Source organism: Schistocerca americana, chromosome 6 (genome assembly GCF_021461395.2).
Source record: "Schistocerca americana isolate TAMUIC-IGC-003095 chromosome 6, iqSchAmer2.1, whole genome shotgun sequence".
Lineage (NCBI taxonomy): Eukaryota > Metazoa > Arthropoda > Insecta > Orthoptera > Acrididae > Schistocerca > Schistocerca americana.
In genome coordinates this window covers 347,022,830-347,042,068 of record NC_060124.1, presented here as the reverse complement: position 1 = coordinate 347,042,068, position 19,239 = coordinate 347,022,830, and the positions used below count along the sequence as shown (strand labels likewise).

The following is a 19,239-nucleotide window of genomic DNA, read 5'->3' as shown; positions in this document are numbered from 1 at the left end:
TCTGAGTGCCACTCTTTGGTGTGGGGAGAGGTGCAAGGTTCATTCGACAATTTTGTACACCATGATCCGTGAATCATTAGTGGCACTGAGTTGGAGCACTGCCTAGTGCTGAATGTGGAAGTAATTTTCTTCGGTATTGTGCTGATGTCTGAAACTGTTTCCACCAGTAAGTAGTAGGGCGTGTTGTGATCACAGATTTCCAGAACTTACAGTGTGTCCCCCTGGAGATGGGGGTTGGTGAGATGCATATTTGACACACGTGTGATGGCTGTTGGTGACTTATTGATTCAGTGCTAGCCAGTGAACCTGTGCACCCATGTGTGGACTTTGAGAACTCAGAAAGCTGACTGCAGTTCCTCGTGGCATCATTAAACTGACAAAGATACCAGCAGTGCAATGACCTTGATGTGGTGGCGTGCTGGACACCTCATTTCCAGCTGGCAGTGTAGTGGTGTGAATGTTTGGCTGGGCTGGCTTCTGAGCAGGCACAGTGACATTGTCCTCATGTGTTATCATAGCTGGTTGTAAGTCGGTAATCGGGGTGTTCGACTGTTACTGTGCATTGTATGGCATGGAGTTCCCATTACATTTATTTATTGATATATCTCAATTACCAGAATGCCTGTGGTATTGGAAACACATTCCACAGTTGCAAACCAGAGGGCAGGTTGTTCTTAATGAAATGGCAATTGTTTAGGGTGAGAGTGCAGTCAGTGTGTGTCCTGGTGGCCATGAGGTAATAGAATTAACTGCAGTCGAGTGGAATGGCATCAGAGATGAGGTGGCCTGCAGTACTTGCAGTGTGGTTGTAACTCAGTGAGGTTGTGACTCTGCTAATCATATCTTGGGTGACGAGTTGTGGAGACACATGTGAAGCAATCATATGCAAGGTGATCATACGTGCAGCCATTGTTTGCAACACAGTTGCTGCTCATATTGTGAAACGTGTCACAGTTTGAAAGTAGTTCTCTTTGTCATACTGGTTCACACAGTGATGTATATGGAGGTAGTTAATGCCCAAAGCCTAACAGAAGATTGCTTGGTTGTTGCATTGTTGAGGGTGCTTTGGACTGAGCTCATTATGTAACACAGAACTCGTAACCACTATGCACTCATATTTTACTACCGATCGGTGATTGTCACACTGACTGCACTGCTGAAACACTTCACTTACATCCATCCATATTGTGGAGTCACAAAGGGATTTTTAAGCAGTATGTCCAACAAAAGAGGCACATTAACTGAAATGAAACGAACACTTACTAACTGTGTTAAGCAGTGCACAGTTAACATGAGGCCACCATTAAGGAAAATTTCCAATAATGAAGACAAGATGATTCTGAGTAAAAAAATACTTTCTTCCAATCAAATAATACAAAAGTCTGACTGCACAGTCACATTTCACAGTACACTGAAGTCTTTGTGTATTGCTCAGATATTTCTGTTTGGCAGCCATACTCTGTCTGCCCAGCAATGCTTATGTCTCTGAGAAGCATTTTTGATGTCAATATTCCCACAACTGGCTGGGTAAGTCAGTTCAAAGATTGGAGGAAAATCAGCATCAACTTTGATAGGACTGTACCTGGTGAAGTACTTTGTGTTCAAAGCAATCTGCAGATTGATGACTGCTTTACTGTTCACTTTTTTTTGGAAAGCAAACTTTAACCTGTCTTCAAGTTGATGTCACCAACGAACTCTTCTCTTTTGGTTGTACCACTTCTGTTTTTATGACATTTTTGCTAATCTGTTATTTTTATTGTTATGTTTGATTAATTTTACACATGTTAAACTCGAACCATAACTATTTGATGAGTGAAACAGAAATTTAAACAATAATTTTTGTGTGCTTCAGCTCTGCTGGATGGTAAATTTGTTCCTGAAACGACACGGGTCTTTGTAAAACATCTTATGAAAAATACTGCATATTACCAGAGACTGGAACGTGAAGGTGCCGTACAAAAATCCGGAGATGTGGAAGCCTTGACTGCAGCTGCCAATATAGCTCGTAAGTGTAAAGTTTACTTAAAGTTATAATTCAAGTTTGCTTACTTTGATATGAGATAATTGCACAGTATTGAGAAAATCCTGGGCTGATAGTTCGAGCACAGTGCCATAAGAATATGATTTTCTTACTTTTTCCCATGTTATAATGATATTTTATCTATTATAGTGATCTAGTTAGTGCTATGATTTGGATTTAGTATAGAAATTAAATAATTGTATTGAGAGAGAGAGAGAGAGAGAGAGAGAGAGAGAGAGAGAGATAGAGAAAGGAGAAGTGGTATGACACAAAGAATGGCTGTGGGAGAGTGTAAAGGAATCAGAATTGAGAAGGCTGGAATTAATCATAAGGTATTAAAAACAGACTTGCAGGATGGCAGACAGAAAATATTAGTTGGTTATGTTCATCTGTTAGGAGGCCAGTATCAGAAAGCAACAGTCATCATTACGGCAGATTCAAAGTGTAAGAATTATATTAATGTACTTTGTTATATTAATAACATGGATTCATTTTGGATTCATTTGTTTACATGCCACTTTCTTGAAGCTTATCGCAAAGGAGAGCCTTCAGGGGTATGGAATAAATGATGTTATATGTTAACAGACTGAAGCAGCCACTGAAGGCAATTTCTGGCAGCAAAAGTCTGCCTTACTCATTCCCCTCGACAGCCACTTTGTTGTGTGGACATTACAGTTTTGTTATAATTGAAGTGTTTGTGTTGGATACCGTTCTCAGTGCTGTTTTAGGATCTTTACAAGAAATCCCTCTTGTCGTCCATCAGTGTACAAACTGACATTTGCAGTCGAAGGAATTGCCTAGCATCTGGCATTATCACTGTATAATTTTTGAAAACATTATTGGACAAATCAGCAATCTGATTAGATTATTTAAAATAGCAATCAGTCTTGATCACAGATTTTTGTTAGAAGTTAAAGCTCATATATATATAGAGGGAAACATTCCACGTGGAAAAAATATATATAAAAACAAAGATGCTGTAACTTACCAAACGAAAGCGTTGGTATGTTGATAGAGACAATAAAAAACACACACACAAATTTCAGGCTTTCGCAACCCAAGGTTGCTTCATCAGGAAAGAGGGAAGGAGAGGGAAAGACGAAAGGATGTCGGTTTTAAGGGAGAGGGTAGGGAGTCATTCCAATCCCAGGAGTGGAAAGACTTATCTTAGGGGGAAAAAAGGACAAGTATGCACTCACACACACACACACACACACACACACACACACACACACACACACACACACATATCCATCCGCAAATATACAGACACAGGCAGACATATGTAAAGGCAAAGAGGTTGGGCAGAGATGTTAGTCGAGGCGGAAGTACAGAGGCAAAGATGTTGTTGACATATGTCTGTCTGTGTCTGTATATGTGCGGATGGATATGTGTGTGTGTGTGCGCGAGTGTATTCCTGTCCTTTTTCCACCCCTAAGGTAAGTCTTTCTGCTCCCAGGATTAGAATGACTCCTTACCCTCTCCCTTAAAACCCACATCCCTTTGTCTTTCTCTCTCCTTCCCTCTTTCCTGATGAAGCAACCTTGGGTTGTGAAAGCTTGAAATTTGTGTGTGTGTTTGTGTGTTTTTTATTGTCTCTATCAACATAGGATAACATACTAATATTTTACACTTTATGTGTATGATAAAATGTGGATACGTGATAATAATAAAACAGAAAGGTATTTATATCTTTAGGCAGTGAGCAGAGACAATAGAGTACTGACAAGTTGAACAGGGACAATGAGCAGAGTACTGACGTGTTGTAAAACACCTGTGGCAACTGCTAAATAACATCAAAGTGCTACATGTTATAAAGGAGAAGCTCCACCCCTTGACTGCTGTGTGACCTCATTAGGAGGCTTTAGGGCTTAACATACAATGATGACATACATGAACACTCAAAATATCATTCTAGATACAAATAACATACAATATGAAACATTACATAAACGTAAGTTGGCCATAGTAGTAATTACTTTATATTTGCAACAGATACTTACAAATATGCATCAACAACCAATAGAATTAGTTGTAAGAACCGTAACTGCCATCTACAAGCATTGCATAAAATTCAAACTGAGGTGTGGAAGCAAAGATAAATGTGGAGATGCCAGCCATTGTTGTGGAGATAGCACCATGAAACCTGTTGATGAATTGTGTCAGTGGCAAGGAATCTGACATGCCAGAGGTGTAACAGCAGATGGATGCCATAGGTCACCACAGAGATGGGGATCGATGAATGGCAATCTGTATCATACCTTTGGAAGTATAAAACCTAAAACTTGTTGATAAAATTATTTAAGTAGTGAAGAAATGTCTCAATACATGTCAAACTGGTCACACTTTATAGCTTATGGAGATAGTACACTGACAGTCAAAGAAAGGACAGACCATATGTACTGTTACAGGCATGTGAGAATTCCATGATAGGTGCAATGACATTATACCATCTTTACAAGCTAAAATCTGTCATACAAAAAATTGAGCTAAAAAGAAATATATATTTTATAATAAGAGGGAGAGGACATAAAAATAAAGATAATTTAATAACAATTTTTGTGATAAAAAGGAAAGCACAAGAGCAGACATGTATTACAGAAAATCAACAAAAATATTTAAGATATATCAAATCAAATTGCTTGTTTATTAGGGTAGATGGCTGGCTTTTTTCCTGCATTAATAGTTGTAGTTTTCTGTCTATTCCAAAGCATTTAATAAGTGCACTTTGGGGCCATTATGTAGAATTCTTAAATTCTCATGAATAAGCCCTCCTGAATGTTTATTATGTATTACATACTGACCAACCAATGATGTAGTGCAGGCTACACCAGTTGTATGCTCATTGAAGCAAGTAAGAAAATTATTACATGTTTGTCCTATATACTGACTATTACACCTTCTCCAAAACAAGAAACATATAAGTGGTAGTTGTGATAATAAATATTTGTACTCAGCAGTTTACAAGATTTTTTTGTAGTGATAGCGATAGTCAGTATATAGGACAAACAGGTTGCAATTTTCTTACTCACTTACTGATAACATACTGACAACCTGTCGTAGATTTTGGACACATAGTCTATATGAAAACTATTTTTACTTGTACTATAGTGATTGAAAATATGGCAGTGCATCCAAAAATTCAGTCTTGTCATCAACCACAAATGCCATTAGGGAAAAATTGTATTGACACATAAGTTTGAGAATCCCATGATAAGTAAAGCTGTCCATCGTTTAGGAGAACCTTTGAGGATGTAGAGGTAGTAAAGGTAAACATTGACAAAATTCAAGCAGCTGTTAGAAACCAAAGCTAAACAAGTTATTAACAATGACTCATCACTACACTACACTCCTACACATTATATATACTTAGAAAACACACACACACACACACACACACACACACACACACACACACACACACACACATTCACACAAGCACAACTCACACACACAGGGCCATTCTCTCTGGGTGCTGGAGCCTGAATATGACTACACCTGACTATCATTAACCTGCTGGGGTGAGTGATGGGGGCAATATTCTGAAGGTGTTGGCCCATCAAAGCAGGGATCCTCTATGGGTCCCAGTAACTGGGGACAGTGGGGTGTCCTGGGTGGTTGGGTTTATGGACTTCAGAAAGCATGGAGTGGTTGGATTTATGGACTTCAGAAAGCATGGAGAAGATAGGAGAGTAGGGGTGAGGGGGGTGGGGGTGGGGGGTGAGGGTGGGGGTGGGGAGACAGAGAGAGAGGTTCTAGGATGGACCACCAAAGGTTTGAGGAAGGTTTGGAGATTCTGCTCAATTTCTGGAATGAGGTCACTGTGACAGGGTTTGTATGTGGACATTTCTGAGAACTGGCAGAGTCCCTCTGCCAGGTAATCCCTGCTGTCCCTAACCACAGTGTGGAGCCTTTGTTGGTAAGTAGAATTATAAGGTTTGGATCAGATTTTAGGTGGCAGATTGTGGTTCTTTCTGCAAATGTGAAGTTGGTGTCCATGTTGAGGTATTTAGGGAATGATGGTGAGGCAAAGTTCAAGGTTAGGAACTTCTGGAAAGTTAATCAGATGGTTTTGAGGCAGTGGGGATTTTAGGTGGCAGGTTGTGGTTCTTTCTGCAAATGTGAAGTTGGTGTCCATGTTGAGGTATTTAGGGAATGATGGTGAGGCAAAGTTCAAGCTTAGAAACTTCTGGAAAGTTAATCAGATGATTTTGAGGCAGTGGGGATGGATCAGGTTGGATGGAGGAGTGAAATGAATCTGGCAGGGTTCAATATTGGTTTTGTATTAGGTCTAATTGGTAGGGCTGGTGGTGAAAAAGTGTTTCCACTGTAGAGGTCGGGAGAATGAGAGGAGGTCTTAAATAAGTCCAACATGACTGAATTTTGAGTGGGGCAATTGGTAAGGCATTTGGAAGGGACTGCTACTTCTGTGGATCTAGACTTTTGGGGGCATATTTTCATGACTGTGTTTTGGGTCTGTTTAGGTTGTGAATTTTGCATAGTGGTTGGAGGACATTTCTGAGGGTGTGTTAAATGTAGAAGGTCTGCGAGCAGGATTTGGCTGCTATGATGGGATGTGAGGGATGTTCGATGGAAGCACTTGTAGAGACAGTAGATAGTGGTAGTCCAAGGTGAGAGTAGGAGGTGAACAGATTACATTCCATTCCACCCAGAACCTTCTCATTACTGTCAATGCCACCTCCATTTACACTGACAACTCCGTGGCCTTGGCACTCCTGAACACTATCTGACTGACTCCAAACTGACAAACTCCTTCCTGGTCACTACAACCAACTGTATTGTCACCCACAATTACTTGTCCTTTGAAGGTATCACCTACAAACAAATCCATGGTACAGAAATGGGCTCCCACATGGCACCATCTAATCATCCAGAATCCCAAACCCCTCAACTGACTCAGATTTGCTGATGACATCTTTTTGGCCTGGACCAAGGGTGAGGACGCCCTATCCACATTCCTTCAGAACCTCAACACCTTCTACCTCATTTGCTTCACCTGGTTCTCCTCCACCTAACAAGCCACATTTCTCAATGTTGACCTCCGCCTCATGGCTACAACAGTGCCTCTGTCGAGAACATGTTACCAACCACCAACAATACCTCCACTTTGACAGGTGCTGCCCTTTCCATGCCAAGAAGTCTGTTCCATACAGCCTAGCCACCTGTGGTCATTGCATCAGTAGTCACAAGCAGTCCCTCTTCAAAAGTCTCACTGAGCCCTTCTTGGACCAAAATTATCATCCCAACCTTGTCCAAAAACAGATTTCGCATACCTTGTCTCTCCAGTCACCTCCCACTTACCCATTGTCCTACTACAAAGAGCACTCCTCTCATGACTCAGTACCACCTAGGACGGGTGCAACTGAATCACATTCTCTGCCAGTATTTTGACTACCTCTTGTCATGTCCTGAAATGAGCAAAATCCTGCTTGCTATCCTCCCTACCCCTCCCACAGCGACCAAGCGAGGTGGCGCAGTGGTTAGCACACTGGACTCGCACTCGGGAGGACGACAGTTCAATCCTGCTTCGGCCAACCTGATTTAGGTTTTCCGTAATTTCCCTAAATCGCTCCAGGCAAATGCTGGGATGGTTCCTTTGAAAGGGCACGGCCGACTGACTTCCTTCCCCATCCTTCCCTAATCCGATGAGACCGATGACCTCGCTGTTTGGTCTCTTCCCCCAAACAACCCAACCCAACCCTCCCACAGCGATATTCTGCCACCCACCGAACCTGTACAATATCCTTGTCTATCCCTACTCCAGTCCTACTCCCAACCCCTGCTTCATGGCTCACATCCCTGCAATAGACTAGCTGCAAAACTACCCCATACAACCTGACACCTACTCCAGTCCTATCACAGACATTTTTGTACCATATGACAAAAGGCTATATGTGAAAGTAGCCATGTAATCTAAAAAATAAGCTGCAACCACTGAGCCACTTTCTATGTGGGCATGCCAACTAACAAGCTGTTTGTATGAATGGCCACCACCAGACTATGATCAAGGAAGACTGGATCACCCACTTGCTGAACATGCTGCCCAACATGATGTGTTCTCCTCCCTCCCCCCCTCCCCATCCATTTGCACCCCTCACCCCCCCCCCATCCCCCCCCCCCCCCAAAGCACATCATCTTGACATTGCGCTAGCACCTCTACCTGTCCCCACCATGTCCCTGCATGCTCCCATGGGCAGAGCAGCATCTTCACCCATCTCCATCCTGATACCCCTACACCACATGCCTACTCCTTACCCCCACCACTCACCCCAGCAGATTGCTACTCACATCAGATGCTGTTGCAATCAGTCTCCAGTGCCTGGAGATGTTGGCCATATGTGTTTGTGAGTTGTGCTTGTGTGGATGTGTGGGTGTTTTCTATTTCGAAATGAGCAATCTTTTCCAGTGTGCCTGCCTACAACTCAGCACCTTCTTTATATGGTAATTAGCAAGATATCATTTCCATACTGTTATTATTCCATCCACTGTTTCATTATATGTGTGTCCACAGACTAAATTTAAATTGAATCCATTCAAAATGGCAGAAACGCTGTTACTTTGAAGAAACAGTACTACTTTTTTCAGTTAATGGAACTGCTAGCTTATTTTTGCCCTTTGTATTTACATTTTATAAGGGCTTTAGGCCAATAGTCATGTTTCCACTTTTTACAGTGTGTGTAAATATGTGAATGTGTGACGAGTATCAATGAAAAATAGGAAAAAGTGAGTGGTTTTTGACTAATCCTCTTTCAACTGTTTTTTTAATTTTATGTATTTTAAACACATTTGCCTCAAGCTGTTTTCACCACTGAACACCCTGCAACTCCCCCCATTACACAGATACGTAGTTAGACTTGTATATAACTGGTTGAGTAAATCAGTTTACGGGTTAGAGGAAGACAATAACATACTATTAAAAACAGGACTGTGTCTAATAAAGCTCTTTCACTGTCCTTTGGGATCAGAATAGTTTTATTTTTGTTATTTTATATATTTTTAGTCAGAGTTCAAGTTTTTTGATTCTCCCACAATACACACAGTTTAATGGATATCTTCCTGTAACAATACTCTTAGAGGAGTCAGAAACAGTCCATTTAACATTCACAATAGTGAAAACAGCATATGGCAAATGTGATTAAGATCTTTAAAATTAAAAAATGATAAAAATAGACTTACTTATAAACATACTTACTTTTCCCATTTTCACTAATATTGACTCACACATTCATATCATTACAAATACTGTAAAATGTGGAAATATTAACGTCAGTTGTCTGGAAAAGCCATTTTCTTGGACAGATGGATGTTTAATCATGCATTGTAGGTTATCTAAGAGAGAGCATCAGCATTTATCACACATTTAAAACTTTCGTTGAAATTTGAGTTCACCCATAGGAAATTAATCTTGTGTGTGAGATTTTTTCATTAATGCCTCAAATCAGTCAAAAATAAGTTTGTATATTGCAGCCATTTTCTTGTAAATATTCAGCAAGGCTTTGACAACAACATCAGCAAGTACTCTGAAGTGACTACTACCATTGTCAGTTTCTGACTGACATCATCTAAAAGTTGCATTGGAGCTTGATGATAACACACTGTACAATGTATGTGTGTGCGTCTTACTTTCTTGTACTATCACTGACAAGAAATGTAAGTATTACATGAACTTGTGAGGCCATTGGACAGTAACAGCAGGTATTGTTACTCCTTTGGAGCCAAAGTGTGTTCAGTATTGGAAGTGAAAGACAAAAATTGTCATCATGTTGCCCCCTCCCCCCCCCCCCACCCCCCCTCCCCCCCCCCACCCCCTGGCCACCATCCAGTAACACATGGTACCACGGTTCTGGCTGTGCAGTAGAGTTATGAGTCCCAACTGCATAGCAATTCTCACTAAAAATAATGAGTTTCTGCGCTCCATACAGAATATTCTAAAAGTAGAGAACATTTAATTGAAATGCTTCCATAGCTTTAGTATAATTGTTACTTTGTATTTTGAGGCGCAGTTTGCTTGGTGCATTAAAGGACTGTCTAGACCTGGGGCCACATGTGGCCCACTAAGGGTTTTTGTGCGGCCTGCCACAAGAGTGAGAAAAATCATCTTGAACTGAGGTTTTTGTGCCATGCATGACTGATTTTTTGTAGGATGGGCATGTCATCAGGCATGTGCAGTGTAGATACTATTTGCACAAACCAAGTTGACATTTGGTGCAGTGGCTGATTGGAGCAACTGAGAAGACATTTACCATTTACAAAGCCATTTATGGTGTCTCCCCATCAGCCACCGCATCAAATTTTGACTTGGTTTGCATGTGTAGTACAATACACACTGTTTTTCTGGTTGATCTGGTATATACTTTGTATGTGCAACAGTAAATATATAAATTTACAACTTTACTGAAATTATGAACCCTCTATAAAATCATAAAATCGGTGCTGAATTTCATCTGTTTAATGAAGAACATACACACACTTATTTCTGTGTTAATACTGGGAACAAAGGAGTGTGTCTGTTGTGTCATGCAATGGTGTATACAAGAAGTACATTATGAAAAGACATTACGAAACAAACACAGTGAATTTGGCAGAAAACTTTCCAAGACAGAACACAAAATATTAAAATGTGGACTTTATGAAAAGGCTGAAAAAGCAACAGTCATTTCAAAAGTAGCCTATAATCTTGCCAAACACAAGAAGCCTTTTTTAAGAAGGCCTAATTAATAAGCAGTGTAAGATACTGCACAAACTTAAATGTCCTGATCTTAGAAGCAAAATTGAGAGCATGTTATTGCCAGAAAGGATTGTAGCGAGGTGCTTTGACTCAGTTAGTGACAAAACAGCTAAAGATTGTGCACAAAAACTTTTGTAGGTTTTCTTTGACAATAGACAAGGGAGCAGATAATGAAGATACTGCACAATTACTCATCTTTATCCACAAAGTTAATGAAAATTTCGTCATCACAGAGGAGTTACTTGTTCTAGGATCAGTGAAAGATAGACCCAGTGATTGGGAATTGCTTGAGTGTGCTGTGAATGGTGTGGAAGAAAATGGCCTTCTTGGAACAAAATGGCAAGCATTACAACAGAGGAGGCCATAGCATTCTGTGGAAAAATCATATGCATTTACAGCTGTACATTATATCAAATTAGTACAATAAATGTCCGTCCCCAGTAGCTGAGTGGTCAGCATGACAGATTGTCAATCCTAAGGGCCCAGGTTCGATTCCTGGCTGGGTTGGAGATTTTCTCTGCTCAGGGACTGGGTGTTGTGTTGTCCTAATCACCATCATTTCATCCCCATCGACGTGCAAGTCGCCAAAATGGCGTCAAATCGAAAGACTTGCACCTCATGAATGGTCTGCCCGATGGGAGGCCCTAGTCACATGACATTTATTTAGTACAATAAATAAATAGGGACAACTCCCACTATTTCATTTAATAATTGATATTGGTATTTAACTGATATTTAATAATTAATAATATTATATGTATATGTAAGATTTATTGACTTTTGTGGTACAATTTACACCTTTTCCAAATTACAACATTGTTAATTAATGAATATAATCATTTTAAAAGGTGGGGCTCTCTGTTAAGCTCCCCTCTCACAAAACAGCCCCCGAGCCAAAATAATTGGCCTCCCCTGGTCTAGGCAATAGTGCCTACATCAGCAAGTGACCATCAGGTTGTATTTTGAAAGATATTTACATCCTTTACCTGAAGTGGCAAGTTAGTAAATGAATATAACAGTTTTTGAGACAGAAATGAAAATGAACTGACAGATTGTTGCGTTGACAATGGATTTATAACATTCAAAAACCAGTATGCAAATAAATCAGTAATTTTGGGAGCTGCTTTGTGAGAAAAAAGTCACATATACAAATAAAAAATAATTTATCTCTCTGTGTGTCATCTGAAACTTGTAATTTTTTTACCTAAACAGTTCCACTAAATACTGATTTATTTTTCAGATTTGACCAATGCTGTGTCCCCATATGTTATGAAATCAGTCTCTCGTTCTATTTTGCGTGATGTTATGCCTGGTGGTGACAGCCTGTCAGGTCACTCTGGGTTGGACACATTCTTTCCACCATGGCCAAGTGGTAAGTCAGTTGGCTCAGTAGTGTTCTTCAGTTAGTGCATAAGTAGTAATAATTTGTAGGTATGAATCTATACTGTGTGAAGTGTCAGTCTTTTATATCATTTCTTTATTATTTTTTTTATTTTTTATCTGTTACTAAAAAATCTGAAACTCAGATGGGTTTGCCTGTTACACAACACACACAATAGACCTCAACTTTGTTATGAAAAACAGTCAGACTAAAAAAGACAAATGCATGATCACTTCTGTCAGAAGCTGCAGATAGCAACACTGCTTTCACACAACAGAAAAGATTAAATTACTATATTCTTTTCCATTCATACCAAAAGTTTTATATTTAACTCACACTTTACAACACTTAAATAACTGAACTTGAAAATCCAATGAGTCATGCATTAATAATGCCAAGACTCACAAGGAGAGACCCCAAGGGATGGGACCAAATTTTGGAAACCTTCTATACAGTGACATGATTTGCCCACTCTAGAGACATCCACTCTTCTTCAAATGAACTGCCTCCTGTGATATTCCTTATCACAGTGTCCACATCCTTAACAAACTTAAAATGTGTCACATCATTCCTCAGTATTTCAGTACCCCGGTTCCTTCCACACTGATTCTTCTCCATGATTCTCTTAAATTTCAGTCTACTTGTCGGCATTACTAAATTATGGTCTGAATCTATGTGTTGCTGGGCATGCCTTGTAATCCAATATCTGATTTTGGAATCTCTTTCTGATCATGATGCAACTCAACTGGAACATTCCAGTGTCTCTGCATCTTTTCCAAGTACTCCTCCTCTTATGATTCTTGAACAGAGTATTCACTATTACCATCTGAAATTTATTGCAGAGCTCCTCTCTCATTCCTACTGTGATATTCTCCTGTAAACCTTACTTCTTCCCCTACAACTGCATTCCAGTCCTCCATGATTATTAGATAATCATATCCTCTTACATATTGAATTACCTGTCCAGTATCCTTGTATACTTTCTCTACCTCTTCATCTTCTGCTTGTGTCATCGTCATGTATACCTGAACTATTATTGTCACCGTTGGTTTGCTTTCGAATCTGATGAGAGCAACCCTGTCACTGAACTATTTACAGTAGCTGACACCCTGCCCTACTTTTCTCTTCATATTGAATCTGCTCCCTTTGTACCATTCTCTGCTGCTGTTGGTATTCCCCTATATTCATCTGACCAGAAATCCTTATCTTCTTTCCATTTCACTTCACTGACACTCCTGTACCTTGATTGAGCCTTTAAATTTCCTTTTTCAGGTTTTATAGCTTTCCTAAATGTTCAAACTTTTGCCGCCCATGCTCCTATCTGTAGGAAGTTATCCTTTTGTTGATTATTCCTTCTTTTTCTCGTGCTTACCTCCCACTTAGCAGTCCCCTCTTCAAGATCAGAATGGGGAACTAACCTGGAATATTTTGCTGATAGACAGATCATCATGACACTTTCTCAGTTACATGTTATGTAGACACACCTTATGTGCCTTTGCTGCAGTGATTTCCATTGCCTTCTACATTCTCATGTCATTGGTAGTTGCTGATTCTACCATATTTCTGGGGTAGTTTCCCACACCATGGGCAAGAGGGTGCACTGAACCTCTGTCCCCTTCTCTGCCCTTTTTTTACAAGGCTATTGGCAGAACAAAAGTGACTTCTTATGCCAGAAGTCTTTAGCTGCCATTTCTGATGATTTTTATTCAAAATTTAAGCAGTGACTGGGTTAAGACCTGTGACCCATGACATTCTGATTACTAGTCAAAGTTGCTAGCCCTAGACCACAGACTGGAAGAAATGCTTCAACTGATCAACGAAAGAAGAAAGTACAAAAATGTTCAGGAAAAGACAGGAATATGGCAATGTAATTCACTTAGGAGTGAAACGAATAGGAAGTGCAGGGCAGCCAAGCTGAAATGGCGGTGGGAAAAATTTGGAAAAACTGAAAAAGTTATTGTCAGAAAGACTGACTCAGCATATAGAAAAGTCAAAACAGTCTTAGGTGAAATTAAACCTAAGGTGTTAATATCAAGAGTGAAACAGGAATTTCATTGTTAAATGCGGGGAAGGAGCATATACATGGAAAGAGTACACTCAAGGCAACTATGCAAGGGAGGGTTTGTCTGATGACATGATAGAAGAAGAAATTGGAGTTGATAAGGAAGATGTTGGGGGGTCTAGTATTAGAGTCAGAATTTAGAAGAGCTCTGGAAGACTTGAGATCAAATAAAGCAGAAGAAATAGATTCCATTCCATTGGAAGTTTTAAAATTATTGGAGGAAATTGCAAACAAAGGACCATTCAAGTTGATGTGAAGAATCTACGAAACTGTTGGAGAAATATCATCCACACAATTCTGAAGATAGTAAAGGTAAATAGGTATGAAAACTATCACACAATCAGTTTAATGCCTCATGCTTCCAAGCTGCTAATAACAATAATAATAATAATACAGAAGAAGGGAAAAGGAACAACAATCTGCTTCTCACAAAGCAAAATTTGCTATGTGGAAAACATAGAAAAGGATAAACACTTAACTTGCAGGTCTGTACACATACTCATATCATAGCTGAGAGCTGGAGCAGGGTTTATCTCAACCCTGATTAATACAACCTTCTATTTTCGGTCATGGGAGTAAGACTCCATCCAAGCAAACAGGGAGGGTCATACCATTAGTATCATAACTTTTCTAGGTATATAACAGCAGTAGTGTATTGTCACAACTTTCAATGTGCAACTACCAAAAATAGTGTAGGGATATCCATTAGTTGTACACTGTTAGGTATTCAGTCCCTGTCAGATGGAGAGTTGTAATATGAGCAGTTAGTTTGGTAATTAAATCAATGACCAGCAAATCATATTTATGATAAATGTTACAATATCAGTTGAACTAAAGAGTGCATAAAAGTTTTAAAATTATTTATATAGCTACTTACTGGCCTATTAATGTTTGTAACTGACTGTTTATTTCTATCCAAGAATAGAAGTTGTTAAGGTGAATCAATTTAAACCCGCATTTGAAAACAATTCTGTACAGCCTAGCCACCCGTAGTAATTGCATCTGCAGTGACGAGCAGTCCCTCTCAAAATATACCGAGGGTCTCACTGAAGCCTTCACTGACCGTAATTATCCTTGCATCCTTGTACAAAAACAAATCTCCCGTGCCTTATCTTTCCAGTCTCCCACCACCTTCCAAAGTCCCACAGTACAGCCACAGAGGAGCATTCCCCTCGTAGCTCAGTACCATCTGGGACTGAAGCAACTGAATTACATTCTCTGCCAGGGTTTTGATAACCTCTCGTCATGCCTTGAAATGAGAAATGTCCTACCCACTATCCTTCCCACCTCTCCTACCGTGGTATTCCGCCATCCACTGAACCTACACAATATACTCGTCCATCCTCACACAGCCCCTGCTCCCAATCCCTTACCTCATGGCTCATACCCCTGTGATAGACATAGATGCAAGACCTGTCCCATACATCCTCCTACCACCACCTGCTCCAATCCGGTCACTAACATCACCTACCCCATCAAAGGCAGGGCTACCTGTGAAACCATCATGTGATTTACAAGCTAAGCTGCAACCACTGTGCTGCATTCTATGCTGTCTGTCCACATGAATGACCACCGACAAAGTGTGGCCAAACCACAAGTGGACCTTCGTTAGTCACTGTCCTCACCCATCCAGCCCCCTCCCTGTTCCTATTCCAGCACTACACAGCCCTCATTTCACTACCACACCCAGTCTTTTAATTTCTTTTTATTTCTCTCCTTTCTGTTACTTACCCCCTCTGCACCTTCTCTCTTGCCCTCTGTCTAAACTGCAACATTTCACTGTCTGGCACTCCTACCATACTATCCCTCCCCCTCCCCTCCCTGCCCCAGCTTCCTCCTTACCCCCACCCAGTTGCCACTCCCATCATGCATTCGTGCTGCTGCTCGCAGTGTAGTTTCAGGTCTCTGAGACAGCAGACGTGTGTGCAAGTTGCATTTGCGTGAGTGTGTGTGTGCGTGTGTGTATTTATGTCTACTGCTGCCAAAGGCCTTAATCGCCAAAAGCTACAATTGTGTGAATCTTTTTGTTGTGCCTATCGCAACTCAGCATCTCTTTTATATGGTGAGTAGCAACTGTCCTTCTCTGGTATTGTTAGAATTCTGTATTCTGTCAGACATTTTATTTCCATAGGCAGAGTGTGAAAGAGTTTAAACTTATGTATTTAACTACTTTTATGGCAAAGTTGGATTAGAGGGGAGTGCAGATCATTTTCCTTCTAGTCTGTTTTTGAATATCTCAAACTGTAATAGATTGTTGACAGCAAATTTCATCACTGAATAAATACACCATCAGGCTGTGGTTAATATCCCCAACTGTTTGAGCAGATGCCTATAGACAATTCTACGTTAAATATTCCATTCATTTCTAAGTATTAATTGGAGTACATTTATCCTCTATATCTTATAATAATGCACCAATGAATGCCATTTCAGAATGAAGGTGCTTTTAAATCAGTTAATTGCGTGGAGTCCCATTTGTAATGTATAGCAGCTTTCCACGCACACACATGAAGCCAAAACACCCACTGACAGCACAAAAAAGAGAAAACCAAAAGAGAAAACCATGAAATAATGTTCCAGAATGTTCATTATATATATGAGTGATGTTTCCACGGCTGCCGCTGCCTCTCACATCCCAATTTCCATCATTCATGGTCATTCCAGTCTCCTTCATTAAGACCTCTCGCTGCCATTGCTTCATTGACATCATCTTTTCAGCATCTCACAGGTCTACCGCACTTTCTTCTTTGATGTGGAGTCCATTGCCATACACCTTTTGGCCATCTTGTATCTGGCATATGCTGTAAGTGACCATACCAGAGTAGGCGCTTCCTTTCCGTGTAGTCTGGGATTGTGCTATCGACATTCATAACCTCTCTGATCCTGTCAGTTCTAATATGATCAAGCCTGGAATATCCACAACTCTGTCTCCAGAAATCCATCTCGACAGCCAGCAGGTGATCTCTCTGCCTCTGAGTTAGTTCCCACAACTCTGCACCATATGCTGTGATACTTCCAATAACTGTGTGGTAGAAATAAAATAGAGTAAGTTCTGAATTGCTATATATTGTGAATGAACTGGAAAGATCCATAGTTTTTAAGTAAATAATTATAAAGTTATGACTGTATACTGCAGAAAGATAAACATGGATGGTGATATAAGCATTTGTGGTGATGTACGCATTAGTGTTAGAAGTCACATTCAGTGTGGAGAACATTAATTGCATTGATGAACTTGCAGTGGACATGGCTTTTGAATTGGCAGCAGTAAAAACAAAATGAGGCAGAAACAGCTTAATAACGCTTGGTCTATGTAGATCACTAAACAGTGATGTAGATAAATTCTTGTATCATTTAGAAGAGCTACTGGACAAACTCTCGACAAACAAAAACAGGTTATAATAGTGGGAGATGTGAACATAGACTCTTTAAGGTATAACGTAAATTATCTTAGGCATTCTGACTTGTTATAGTGCTATAACTATATCCATATAAATTTGTCACCAACCACAATAACACCTGATTCATAGTCTTACTTTGACATGTCATTATTAATTTAAATAGGGAATAATTGGTGATGAAAACTATTGAAAACTCTCTTTCAGACCCTAGAGCTCTTGGTAAAAACAGTAAGAAAATCAGACTATACATAAAATCTTAAAAGTCCTTCAAAATTTCACAAATTAAAAGAAAATGTGAAAGACATATAAGTGCTGTTCAGGGAGACCAATTTACAATATTTCCCAAAAGAATACAAAAGAGACAGAAAAACATTCAGGCAGTCCTTGAAGACACTGAAAGCACATTATTATGCTAACCAGAGAAGCAAATCCAGTAATGTTAATAAACAACGTGGAATATACTAAACAATGAATGTAAAAAGAGAGAGTATCCAGGGTTTCAGAAATATAGCACTAGGAGAAAACAGCATGTTGGTGAGTGAGCCAAAGACTCTAAGTAAGGCCTTCATAGAACATTTATTCTGTAAATACAACACAGCAGTAGCAGCTTTTTTCCTTGAACTGCTAAACAGACTGTATCAAGGTAACAAAGTCATTGGAACTTTTGTAGATTTATGTAAGGCCTTTAATTCTGTGAATCATTCAGTGCATTTATCCAAATTAGAAAGTTAAGTGTATACTCATGAAGGAATGGCTAGTGTGCAAAACTATGTTGTAAGAATAAAGGGAAGACCCTAACAGTAATATTAACATCCAAGACTCTCAGCCATGTAGTCCCACAAGGAAGTGTTCTTGGGCCATTTTTATTACATGTGTATGCCAGTGGCATAACATGGCCACAAACTTGAAGTTAGTGAATTATGCTGACAATACATCATTTATTAGCCAGGGCTGCACTGAACAACTAGCACTGCAAAAAAATAGAGAGATCTTTAGTTGGATCACATATAACTTATCAACACTACACAGCCGTCATTCCAACATCACACCCAGTCTTTTTATTTCTCTCCTTCTCCACTACTCCCCCCCCCCTCCCTCCCCTCTCCACCTCTCCCCTGCCCACTGTCTAACCTGCAGTACTTCACTGTCTGCCACCCCCACCATACTATCCGTCCCCCTCCTTGCCCCAGCCTCCTCCTTACCCCCACCTCCACCCAGCTGCCATGCATATCTTGCACGGTGTGGTTTCAGTTGCCTGACACTGCAATCATGTGTGTGAGTTGTGTGTGTGTGTGTGTGTGTGTGTGTGTGTGTGTGTGTGTGTGTGTATTGTTGACGAAGGCCTTAATAACCAAAAGCTTTAATTGTTGGAGTCTTTTTGTTGTGCCATCTGCAACTCAGCATCTCCGCTATATGGTGAGTAGCGACTTTGCTTTTCATAATATTGTTATCATGAATAAACTTTCATTAAAAAAGGCTAAGACAAATGTGATGAAGTTATTGTTAGATTATAACCAGTCTCAAGAGGACATAAATATGGAATCACTGTCTAGTGCTGAAACATCTGATACATACAAATTTGTAGGTATTATGATGGAATAACATATACGTGGTAAGAGCATATCA

General features: G+C 40.0%; 1 protein-coding gene across 1 annotated transcript in view; it reads left to right on the top strand.

Annotated features, from left to right (window-relative positions):
- Positions 1-19,239, top strand: part of LOC124619839 (protein phosphatase 1 regulatory subunit 42-like) — a 102,423-nt gene that overhangs the window by 73,577 nt on the left and 9,607 nt on the right. The window contains exons 5-6 of the mRNA XM_047146447.1: positions 1,853-2,005; positions 12,010-12,141. Of these exons, the coding sequence (XP_047002403.1) occupies positions 1,853-2,005; positions 12,010-12,141 (285 nt within the window). The remainder of the gene's footprint in view (positions 1-1,852; positions 2,006-12,009; positions 12,142-19,239) is intronic.